Source organism: Gobio gobio (assembly GCF_949357685.1).
Source record: "Gobio gobio genome assembly, chromosome: 14".
NCBI lineage: Eukaryota > Metazoa > Chordata > Actinopteri > Cypriniformes > Gobionidae > Gobio > Gobio gobio.
Genome location: NC_137107.1, coordinates 9,016,415 through 9,029,303, shown reverse-complemented (window position 1 = coordinate 9,029,303; position 12,889 = coordinate 9,016,415). Strand labels below are relative to the sequence as shown.

The window sequence follows — 12,889 nt, the reverse complement described above, 5'->3', positions numbered from 1 at the left end:
ATGAATATATTGGAATGCTCAGGTAAAATAAAAATGTAAAATTAGAAGAGCCATCTGTATTTGCCCTCATGACTTTGTCGTTTGCTTGCTTTCATTTTTCCTTTCATGCACTGGTTCACTAAGCTGAACAACCAATTAGAGTGATCTCTCTCACCAACTGCCCATCGCCAACCAACGGGGTCCAACAAGTGCCAACGATGCAGAACACACTACAAAAACTGGGCCGACAGATGCTCAACATCAACCAGACTTTTGCCGACGGTGGGCTTGGTGCATCATGAATAAAAAAAATGAAATAAAAAAAACAACAACAACAACACAACACAACAGTAGTGCTTCCCACTCCTGGACCTGGAGTAGCACTGCACATTTTAGGTTGATAGCTTGTTAGTAAAGACTCCAAAACCTCAAATTTGTGTGTTAAATAAGAGTCATCAAAAATGTACAGTGTTGGGGTTACTCCAGGACCAGGATATATAACCACAAATGTTAAAACATGAGCTGACATTGAACAGAGGACACAGAAGACCCTATATATGCCGAAAAGACATGAGGAGCAAAAAAGATGAAGATGACCATGATTATTAGTAACTAAGGTAAGTGAGAATACAACAACAACAGAAGACATCATAAACTGAGGCTGTTCTAAATCACATACTCTCAAGTAGGTAACTTATACCTTGTAGGTAAAGTACTTTGCCACTACTAAATCATATGTTCTATATAGTATGTATGTGTGTAGTATGAATGTAATCTTAAAATATGTCAGTGTAATTGTTTTGTCCCAAGATACACATTAGTAATTTTCTTTCATTACATTTATTTAATTTTCATTTCTTTCACTAGACCATTAAAGGTGTGCTGTGGTATCTGGCACCAAGATGTTAGCAGCAGATCACTTAAGTCCTGTAAGTTGTGAGGTGGTGCCTCCATGGATCGGACTTGTTTGTTCAGCACATCCCACAGATGCTTGATTGGATTGAGATCTGGAGAATTTGGAGGCCAAGTCAACACCTCAAATTCGTTGTTTGACAAAACCATTCCTGAACCATTTTTGCTTTGTGGCAGGCGCATTATCTGCTGAAAGAGTCACAGCCACCAGGGAATACCGAAAGGTTGTACATGGGCTGCAACAATGCTTAGGTAGGTGGGACGTGTCAAAGTAACATCCACATGGATGGCAGGACCCAAGGTTTCCCAGCAGAACATTGCCCAAAGCATCACTGCCTCCGCCGGCTTGCCTACTTCCCATGGTGCCATGTGTTCCCCAGGTAAGCCACGCACACACACCCGGCCATCCACGTGATGTAAAAGAAAACGTGATTCATCAGACCAGGCCCCCTTCTTCCATTGCTTCGTGGTCCAGTTCTGATGCTCACATGCCCACTGTTGGTGGTGGACAGGGGTCAGCATGGGCACCCTGACTGGTCTGCGGCTATGCAACCCCATACGCAACGAACTGCGATGCACTGTGTATTCTGACACCTTTCTATCCGAACCAGCATTAACTTCTTGAGCAATTTAAGCTACAGTAGCTCGTCTGTTTGATCGGACCACACGGACCAGCCTTTGCTTCCCACAGGCATTAATGTGCCATGGCCGCACATGACCCTGTTGCCGGTTCACCACTGTTCCTTCCTTGGAGCACTTTTGATAGATACTAACCACTGCAGACCGGGAACACCCCACAAGAGCTGCAGTTTTGGAGATGCTCTGATCCAGTCGTCTAGCCATCACAATTTGGCCCTTGTCAATTTGGCCCTTACTCATATCCTTACGCTTGCCCATTTTTCCTGCTTCTAACACATCAACTTTTAGGACAAAATGTTCACATGCTGCCTAATATATCCCACCCACTAATATTTAACCCCCTTTAGTCGGTGGTCGCTTTTTTTCTTATCAGTGCCAAAGAGACTCAAATAACTTCTTTCAGGCAAGTGTTATGCATCATTATAATCTGTTAAGTTTCTATTTTTTTTGTGTGTGTGTACAGTCACAATAAAAACAAAATGTTTTGCTTTTTGCAAAATAAAGAAAACAAACATGATGTGCGATCTGCAGCCTCTCTTTCAAAGACGTTCTTCAGGAAAGGAACTCTAGCTTAGTGAATACTTGTCTCACAAAAATCAGATATATGTCTAAAGAAACGTTGAAATGTCAGGTGTTGACAATGTAAACCAAATCGAAAACAAATATTCTGTGTTTATGTAATCTGTTTGAAAAGAGATAGATGTCAGTCACCCGCAAGCCACTTCATTATCCGGTAATGCGACCACACCCACGGGGCGCACGCTCTATTGAGATTCAAATACTGACGATCCACCCATTAACGCCCACACATCAACTCATAAAAACATCTAGTGAAGCACTATAACATTACTTCAGCTACATCGTTTTGAGATGCGTTGAGGAATAATTCACCTCATGAAAAGCTGTTCATGTTCTGTTCAGATCAAAGGGGCTGATTGTAAGGTAGGCTATTTATTTTGTTATATTTTATAGATATATATATAGATATATAGTTATATATTATGTAGATATTTTGTTAGCATCTGTGATTATTAAATGCAAAAAGACTGTTTAAATATGAATCCTTCTGCAATATAAAATGTCATAGACGAAAGACTGTTTAGATAAGATTTGTTTGGCCTGTTTTGGACAGATTATAACATGTTTATTGTAAAAGAGCCTAGTGTCACATCAATAAAGATTTTGTTCACAAATGTCTGCTCAGATGCTATAAATATAGTACCAGTCAAAAGTATTTTTCTTCATATTGATGTGTAAATGTTATAGCCTAATGTTATTTTTTAAATGTAATATCAAAGTTTGTTTTATCGAGTTAATATCGAGTTTTGTTTTGTAGAAAGTGAATTTTTTTGTTTTGTAGAAAGTGAAATGCTTTCTTTACAGTGAATTTCATTTTGTATAAATTGTATCTTAATTTTATATAATACAATATAATATATTTCCTTTATCCTGTTGCTCTCAGTCACATACCTGAAGCTCATTCATTATGCAGGTCATTATGCGGGCTATTGTGTTCTTTTGTCCTCTCTGGTCTGATTCCACAATTATTCATTAGCTATCACGCCTCCTCGCATACTGTCTTTGTGAAGAAAAACGGTCTTACAAATTTTAAATCAGTGTATTGTTTTATGTGAATGAGTAGGCTCAATGATTCTCACATCAGTTTAAAGCAAAAAGGCAAATACACCCATTAGTCAAAAGTCTTGTCGACACATATCTATTGTGTGTTTTGAGGCCTTAATTTTAAAACAAATTATTATTATTTTTTTTCAAAAACATGCAGAAACATTTTTCTCTCAAAAATACAAGCATGTACAATACATTTTGCGTATGGTAGCCCAGTTTGTGCTGAATACAGTGTAATTACACTTCTGTCATTAATGTGTTTATAAGCAACTGAAAAAAGCACAAATGTCAGAGCATGTCAAAACTTCCAAAGGGCCCCAAAAGAGCTCAGATTCCTAGGGGTTAATGATTAGTGATCATAGCTTCAGGAGGATAGCATATATTTTCTATGATGTCACGTCTTTTTCAGTTTCATTATCAAATGTTTCATTATCCTGTTTAGTTTCTTTATTGTGTGCTGTCACTGTTTTATCTGAGTTCTAGTCCTTTGTTAGTTTCCATGGTTTCTGATTAGTACACCTGTTCTTTTTCTCATTAATTATCAAGCTCTGTGAATTTAAGTCTCATAGCTCTTTACTGGATTAGCTACATGAGCTACCCGTTACAGAATGCAGAACCAAGATTAGATTAAAGCAGCAGAAGAAGGAAAATATATGGATTTACCTGCTGTCCGCCTGCTCCTGCTGGAGCAAGGAGATCGTTCCCTCAAGAACTACACAAGGGACTTTCTAGTTCTGGCATGACTCACCCACTTCCAAGGCACACATGCTCATGGAAGGTCCTCATGGGAGTTTGTGTGGAGTGGGTGCTGGTCCGAGATGACCCTCCGTTTACTGTCTGCATTGCAAATGAGGACAATGCCAACCCCACTCCAGACCCAGAGCTACCATCAGCAATGCCCCCCACAGACTTTTTGCAAGAGCCCACTGCAGCTCCAAGTCTCCAAGGCTCCTCCTTCCCTTTGGTTCCACCACTGTCCTTAGTCAATGACTCCTGGCTCCATCCTGGCTCCTCCCTCCTTTGGTTCTGCTGTAGGCCTTCTACTAATGGCCCTGCTCGTGGTCACTCCTTGGCTCCTCCCACTATCATTTCTTCCCTGATTACTCCCACCATCATCTCCTCCCTGGTTCCTCCAACCATCATCTTGTCCCTGGCTACTCCCATCATCGTCTCCTCCTTGGTGTCTCCCTCTGCCGGCTCCTTACCCTCCTCCTCCTCCATGCAACTCTTGATTGGATTCGCTACATTTACATTTATACATTTACATTTATGCATTTAGCAGACGCTTTTATCCAAAGCGACTTACAACTTGGGGGTACAATAAGCGATTGGTCGTGAATAGTCGAGTGAGCGCAACAAGTGCCTGAAATACTTAGTCCGTGTACATTTCTCAGTGTAGCACAGGCTAGAGGTTAAGTGCTCATGGAAGAGATGAGTTTTAAGTTGACTTTTGAATGTTGTCAACGAATCAGCATTTCGGGTGGCGTTGGGCAGATCGTTCCACCAGGCGGGAACGTTGAATGAAAATGTTCTGGAAAGGCATTTTTTGCCTCTCTGTGATGGTACTACAAGCCTTTGCTCCTTGGCTGAACAAAGGCTTCTAGTGGGGGTGTGGATTTGTAGAATTGAGTCAAAGTATGCAGGAACTGAGCGCGTGGTGGCTCTGTAGGCAAGCGTCAGCGCCTTAAACTTGATGCGAGCAGCGAGTGGTAGCCAGTGCAGAGAGATGAAGAGTGGTGTGACGTGGGTCCTTTTGGGCTCGTTGAAGACCAGACGTGCCGCTGCATTCTGGATCATTCGCAGTGTTTGGATTGCACAAGAGGGGAGTCCAGCCAGAAGCGGATTGCAGTAGTCAAGTCTAGAAATAACCAGGGCCTGTACAAGAAGCTGTGTTGCGTGTTCTGTTAGGAACGGTCTGATCTTCCTGATGTTGTAGAGCGCAAACCTGCATGAGCGAGCTGTCTTAGCAATGTGTTCTCTGAAGGACAACTGGTCATCAAATGTAACTCCAAGATTTCTGACTGATTTTGAAGGGGAAATCAGGGATGTACCTAACTGGATGGTGAAGTCATGTTGCATAGTGGGACTGGTGGGAAAGATGAGGAACTCAGTCTTTGCCAGGTTGAGCTGTAGGTGATTTTTACTCATCCATGCAGAGATGTCAGCCAGACAGCTGGAGATTCGTGCAGCTACTGTGGGGTCGTCTGGTTGGAATGAAAGGTAGAGCTTAGTGTCATCAGCATAGCAGTGATATGAGAAGCCATGTGCCTGTATGATGGGACCTAATGACGTAGTATAAATGGAGAAAAGGAGAGGTCCAAGCACTGAGCCCTGAGGAACCCCCGTGGTCAGTTGATGCGGTTGGGATTCCTCTCCAGGCAACCTTGAAGGACCTACCTGTGAGATAAGATTCAAACCAATGGAGCGGAGTCCCTGTGATGCCCAGTGATGAGAGGGTGGACAGAAGAATTTGATGATTGAAGAAGAATTTGATGATTGAGAGGGCTACAAGGGCTACACACAGGTATGCTGGATTCTAGTGCTTTTGGCAGTTAGCTCCGAGCTTGATCCCACTCTGAGACTTGATTAAGTTTTTCTGTAAACTCTAACTCTTAATAGTAATCACCTGTTGTTTATTAATATGACTTAGTACATGTATATAACATTACAGTGTAACAATGGAACCTTAAAATAATGTAACCTAAATTCTGAGTTGGAATCGTTATTAAGTTTATTAATGACCTTTTTACATCACCACTTTCTGACCATTAGAAATAATTGGGACTTTATTTATTTATTTGTTTATGTATTGCCACTATCAAACTTATATCTGATTACCATCTTTGCATGTGCAATAAATGGTGAGGATTATTAGCTATTCTACTTCCTCCTCACAGACCCTTTCACATTTCTCACAAGCAGAAGTCATCATAATTGAACAACTTCTATAGTGGTGAACGGAAACTACAACAAACATATTTGACATTTCAATTTGTTCCAATAGCAAATAAATAAAACCCACAACAGCCTTTCTATGACTTCCCAAAAGAGGAAAAAAATATCGAGACATTTATTACTGTCAGAATCGGTGGCTGTAGTAAATCACATAAAAGCTATAACAAAGATATTTTTATTTAAATAATCCAAAGCAGGAAAACATAGGAGATAACACTTTGAGAACTGAACAACCACGTAAAGATGTTGATCAATTAACAGAGCAAACTGAAGACTTAAATATACAGAGATAACAAGGAAACTACATTAACGACAGGTGAACATCATTAGTAATTAAGGGAAGTAGCAAACAGAACTCAGGCAAAGTGGGAACAGTGAAAACCAAAACACAGAGAAACTAAACATAACCCTGACATGACCCCTCCTTCTTGGGGAGTCCAACCGAGGAGAGATGGTGGGGGCTTTGGAGGCAGATGAGGGGCTGGCAAAGAGTATGACGCAGGAGGAGATGATAGCAATAGAGACCAGTGTGGCGATGATGGTGGGAGGAGCCAGGGAGGAGAGGGGAGCAGAAGGGTAACAGATGGGGACCCAGAGCAGGCCAATGGTGGAGATTTTGCAGACAAAACCAGGGGGGATGACAGACTGAGACAGAGCTGATAGAGGTGGAGACCCAGGTGGAGCCAAAGAAACAATGAGACAGTTGACACTGATGGATCTGGAGGCAGAGTTGCAGTGACGAGTGTCCAAGGTGGAGCGTCCAAGGGGGAGCCATGGTGCTAGAGGACTGAGACAAAGCCGGTGGGACTGAGGACAGGGTTGAAGCCGTAGAGAAGGCGGTAGCCCGACTGTTCCAACGGGGTGAAGGGACGAAGCACAGCTGAAGCCCCAGAAGTCCGTGGCACAGGCAGCGCGACATCTGACAAAGGCGGAGCCGGAGAGATGAGGGAGCCCGGTGGAAACGTAACAATGACTGCCCCAGGTGGGCTCATGTGTCGTCTCTGCCGTAGGCTAGGTGCAGGGTGTGGGAGGCGGCTGGCTGAGCTCTGGAGTGGGGCTGGTGATGTCCTCTTCAGCAACGCTGATGGAGAACGGAGATCCGTTATTCACCAGCACCTACTCCAGTTTGCCAAAGGTCCGTTCACGGGTAGGCATATCTTGGACTGTGGTTGGTGTAATAAAAAACACGAAGCAAGTGATCCAGGTAGTGGGTGAGACACACCAGATCTAAAAATTCCCTTGAGTACTCAAGGTTTTGCTCCTTCTGCTCCAAGCAGAGCAGGCAGACTGCAAGTTCATTTTGAATTGTGGTTCTGTGTTCTGTCACGATTGGTGGCTGTAGTAAATCGCAAAAAGTATATAAAAAGAACAGTTTTTAATTCAATTATCCAAAGCAGAAATAAACTAGAGATAACACTGGGATAATTTAACAAGCACAAAAGACTTTGACAACACGGAACAATGAACAGAGGACACTGAGGACTTAAATATACAGAGACAACGGGGAAACTCGATGAACAACAGGTGAACATAATTAGTAACTAAGTGAAGATAAGAGAGAAGAAGAGAGAATTTTTTTTTTCTGTCACTTTCTCAGGCATTTTAGTAACACTCACACAGCAGCATTAACTAGTTGTCTGTAATTTCTGATTGACAAGGTATAAATATAAAAAAGCACACTGTTATAAATGTACATTCATTTAAAAAACAAAATAGGAAAAAAGAGACAGATTTATTATGTTAATAACTGTGAAAATGCATCATCACAGTCTGTGAAAAGGGTCCAGAATCAAGTTTCTGAAGACTCAAGAGACGTGTATATGTGGACAGTCCAAAGATTACATGTTTTTTGTAGCTTAATTCTACTTAATGCTCTTTTTGGAACTCCTCAATATATCAATGTATACTCAGCCAGTACACAGGTTCCATCTCAATTTAGTGAGTGTACACTTTTAAAAAAGCATTTAAGTTCATTACATAAAGCATTATGTTTCCCTTTAGTCCGAAGAAAACCCTGGTAGGGGAGACATTCATCGAGAGTGTCACTGTTCTTTAGACCAGCAGACAGCACCCAAACGCACACTCCACCTCAGTCTGTGACCTGCTCTTGTTTCAGGGAAGTTACACAAAACAAGCAGCCAAAAGAGTCCTGTTCCTGATATATTTTGCTGTATCAACTTTGCTTGGTTTATTAAAAGCTGTGCAAGGGCCAGTTCTGAACCCCAGACTACCTGTGCCAAAAAATCAGAGCTTTTCAAGAGTAATAACAACTAAAATAATACATCATTCACTGTCTATTAAATGATATAAGCTTTGTATAATAGGATACACAAATCAAATAGCAGCGCCCCCGTTGCTGTCTCCGTACGTCTCTCAGAAACCAGTTCTGTCAAGATCAATATCAACTAAGATCCTGAATCATACACATTTTCTACTAGCTACTTGACATGCCTATTTAGATGTTTTAAATCTTATATGATATGATAGACTGCATATTTCTCTGTCTCCCTCTCTTTCTGTGATGGCAAGCATTTCATGTATTCTCTATAATTTGTTCAGATTTGCATTTGTATTCATAGTAAAAGTTGTTTTAGCCATTTTCAACCGGTGAATATTTTCTCTCAACTTCCATGCACTCTAATCAGCTATTTTATACACGACTCCTTTTATTTGAGGTGGATGATTGTCCTGGCATAACTTGTACACATAGTTCCTCTGGAAAATAATAAATAAAGTGTTTTTTTCCCCTTCTTTTATTTAACATTTAGCATTATTGTTTTAATCTCGAAGCATTGCCTACAAGGCTATCAGTTGGGACAATTAGAAGATATTTAAATAAATGTTATAATTGTAATAAAAAATGATACAAAGCATATTTGTGAAATGATAACTACGTAGGGAACCGAATTTTCATTTAAAATGGTCTTCTCAAGCTATTTTATGAATTTTCAGTTGTTGTTTTTTTAAGAAGAAAGAAAAGGCAAGTTCTACCTAACAGAGTAGATTCCTACCTCGACTCCATAGTGTCTTTGGTGAGATAGACAATCCAGTAGACCAAGTTGAAGGCCCCAAAGGATAGAGGAAAGAGGATGCGTGAGTACTTGTCAATAATACTAGTTCCTATCAGCATGCTGTTGGCAGGGACATTGGAACCTTGCTGATGGAAATCACACTGAGGCGGCCTGGAGAACCTGTCAGTAGCGTCTCTTTGGGAGAGGGAGTTCAGCCTTTTCTTCAACACACCTCCAGGGTCTAGAGGATTCTAGACACAGAGAGATTCATTTGTCACATAAGAACAGGAAATCAGTTATCAAACTGTTTGACTGGTGACACAGTGGACACTTTTTACATTTTAAGATAGGAAAACGGAATAACAAGTGAAATACTATAGCTATATAACATTCTATTTACATCTATATCTCCATCTACAGTGTTATTTTTTCCTCCAGTGAAGCAAACACACAAACAAATAATATATAATGTCAAATTTAATATCTATCTATATAATCTATTTATTTACTAGGTTTTTTCCCCCCTGAAAAATAGGGATGAGGAAATGGGGCAGTCAGAAAAGAGGAACGTGGCAAATTTACTGCCTAAGTAGCTGTATTTCAGCTGTATTTCATCAGTGTGTCAGGATGATATAGCTGAAAAAACTGAAGTTAATTTGTGTCAACACTACTCAACTGTGACATTGTGGCAAGGAGTAGTTGAGACAGGATATAAGTGCAGCTTCTTAATAAACTGGGAACAGAAAACAGGGGTAATCCAGGGGATGAAACGCAACAAAACAGCCTAGTGTAACTAAGACACTAACTGAAAAAGAACTGAAGCAACTCAACTGTACACAGGCAATGAACACAATCAGTAACTGTTACAACCTGCATTTCTTTCTTTCTTTCTTTGTTCTATTGCTCTGTGTTCTATTTATTTCCCTTTTCTCTCTTGTGTGATTTCTGATTGGATCGAAGTTCAAGTGAAAATTTAACCCATTGTAACATCTGATCATGTTCACTTATGTTTAACATTATGTTCTAAACTTGTATGGGGTGTCCAGCCAATCATTTTTTAAACTTGTTTGTGCTCTGTGTTTTGTTACGGTGTTAGGTAAGCTAAATGTATTTTATTTTATTTTATTTGTTTAGGTTGTTTCGTTTATATTTGTTTATTAGTTTTTTTGGTTCTTTGCTGGGATGCCATTACCACAACCCATTTTTTAGTTGTATCTGTTCCCCTAGACGTGGGGCGTAATAGTAACTATGGTAAAACATAATGAGTGGAAACATGGGGAACAAAGGAAACAGGAACAGAACACATGAAAACAAGGTGAACCGAACTAAAAGTCCATAAAGCAGAATGAAAACTTAAAGGGTTAGTTCACCCAAAAATGAAAATGCTTTCATTAATTACTCACCCTCATGCCGTTCGACACCTGTAAGACCTCCGTTCATCTTCAGAACACAAATGAAGATATTTTTGTTGAAAGCTGATGCTGAGAAAGGCCTCAGATAGGCCTCCATTGGCATTCAGTACATTCACACTCACAAGATCCATAAAAGGCACTAAAAATGTGATGAACGGAGGTCTTACAGGTGTCGAACGACATGAGGGTGAGTAATTAATGACATCATTTTCATTTTTGGGTGAACTAACCCTTTAACGTGGAAGGCATGTCCTATAGCCATAAACAGAAACTACACATACACTCTAAAAAAAAAAGGTTCTATATGGCACCAAAAATGGTTCTTGGCTCATAGTCATAGGGGAACCTTTTTTAGTGCTATATAGCACCAATTTTGGTGCTTCAGTGGTTCTTCAGCGGTTCTTCAGAGGTTCTATATTGCACCTTAGTCAAAGAAACGGTGAAGAACCTCTGAAGAACTGCTGAAGAACCACTGAAGCACCAAAATTGGTGCTATATAGCACTAAAAAAGGTTCCCCTATGATTACGAGCCAAGAACCATTTTTGGTGCCATATAGAACCTTTTTTTTTAGAGTGTAAGTGAATGGAGAGGGAAAACAAAAAACAAATTAATTGGAGAAGATGCAAGGGGAAGAGGCCAGGGAATATGGGGATGGCAGAGGAGGGAGAGATGCTGGAGGGAGGAACCAGAGTATAGATTATGGAGGGAGAATCCAGGGAGGAGATGACAGAGGGATAAGTGAGAAAAGCAACCCATAGCAGAGCCATTAGGATGAAGAGTCACGGTGGAACCGATGGAGGAAGGAGCCATGATGGAGCCAGGAGCCAGGACCCCGAGGGATGGCAGACCACGGTGGAACAGAGGGAGCGGGAAGTTAAGGTGGAGCGGATGGGTCAGAGGGCAGAGGTGGAGACTGGGGCTTGGAGGCTTGAAGTGAAACTAGGGGATCGACACACGGGGGCGGAGCTGGAGACTTGGATGCACAAGGTGAATCCAAGTAGCTGGGTTCAGATCCGAGGATCTGAAGGGAACCAGCGGAGGTGAGGCTGAGGAACTGAATGCCATTGTCAGAGAAGGAGAGAGTGGGAGACTGGGCGAGACCAGCAGAGATGGAGGAGACTTGAGGCTGGGTGCGACCAGCAGCGATGAAGGAAACAGGAGACTGGGCAGAACTAATAAATCCATTCAATTAACTGAGCTCTTAGGGAGCAACTCTATGTTAAGGGTGGGTGCATAGGTGGGATCTGACTCCAAATAACTATTCCAAAACAATCTGGGTCTGCGGTGAGCTCTAACTTTGTGTTTGCAGTGGGTTTGGTGCAGGGCTGGATGGGCTCTGTGTCTGTGGAGGGCATGGGTTCTGGGTCCAAGGAACCCATCTCCACTTGGTAGGCAGACTTCAAGCAGGTGAGGACATAGCCTACTCCCTCCAAGTGACATTCCCCATCTCCGGCAAGTCCACCCACTGGCTGTTTTGCATGCCAACCCAATAGATAATCTTCAGACAGGCGTATACTTAGAGAAATTAGCCAATTCATAAATGTGGATGGAGTATTCCCATTGAGAAAGTCTCATGTGATGAATGCTGGTGAATGCCACTGCTAAATCCATTTGATGGATAAACAGGGAACAAAAGTCAGGAGTAATCCAATGGATAATGCACAACAAAACAGCCTAGTGTAACTAAGACAATAACTGACACATAACTGAAGAAACTAAGGGGAATAAATAAACAACGGAAACAAGATAATGAGCAACTCAACTAGAAAAAAGTGATGAACATAATCAGTAACTATGGTAACAAGTAATGCTTGGGAACATAGGGAACAAAGGAAACCAACACCTTAAAACAAGGTGAAATAACCTAAAAATCCATAAAACAGAATGAAAAGCTTTGCAGGCAGCACACTGATATGCACTGTTGTTGCACTTTGGGGCACTGCTCTTTTCGATAACTGTCTACTATCAATACAGCAATAATGGTTAAAATATCTAAATAATGGTTAAAATGCCACATTATTTATTTATTATTATTATTATTATTTTTTGCAATATGAAAGCTAGTGTTGAGAGGATTGTGTTTATGCTGTAAGCTTTATTGCAGATTTATACTGCCACATTTATGAAAAAGGATATATTAATTAACAAAATATGAATTTTCTAATATAATATAAATTTTAAATTGTCTTTGACCCAACACTTATTTGTTTCATCCAAATCGACCACATTCACACTATCTCTTACACCATGATCTAAAGCTGAGCTCGTATTTTATTTTATTTTATTTTATTGTGCTGTGTTCTTTTTAAATAAAAGAAAATCCTGGAAGCTAACTTACCAATGTCAACCAATTA

At 40.8% G+C, this 12,889-nt stretch overlaps 1 protein-coding gene across 2 annotated transcripts in view; it reads right to left on the bottom strand.

The window, feature by feature from the left end:
• Positions 1-12,889, bottom strand: part of gabra6b (gamma-aminobutyric acid type A receptor subunit alpha6b) — a 60,039-nt gene that overhangs the window by 15,626 nt on the left and 31,524 nt on the right. Inside the window, exons 9-10 of one of the 2 annotated variants that reach the window (XM_079834031.1) lie at positions 9,123-9,373; positions 6,273-7,447 (exon numbers count right to left, since the gene is read on the bottom strand). In XM_079834031.1, the coding sequence (XP_079690157.1) occupies positions 7,435-7,447; positions 9,123-9,373 (264 nt within the window). In that variant the 3' untranslated portion in view covers positions 6,273-7,434. Of the gene's footprint in view, positions 1-6,272; positions 7,448-9,122; positions 9,374-12,889 lie in introns of those variants that run through there. The other variant, XM_079834032.1, reaches the window with a different exon arrangement.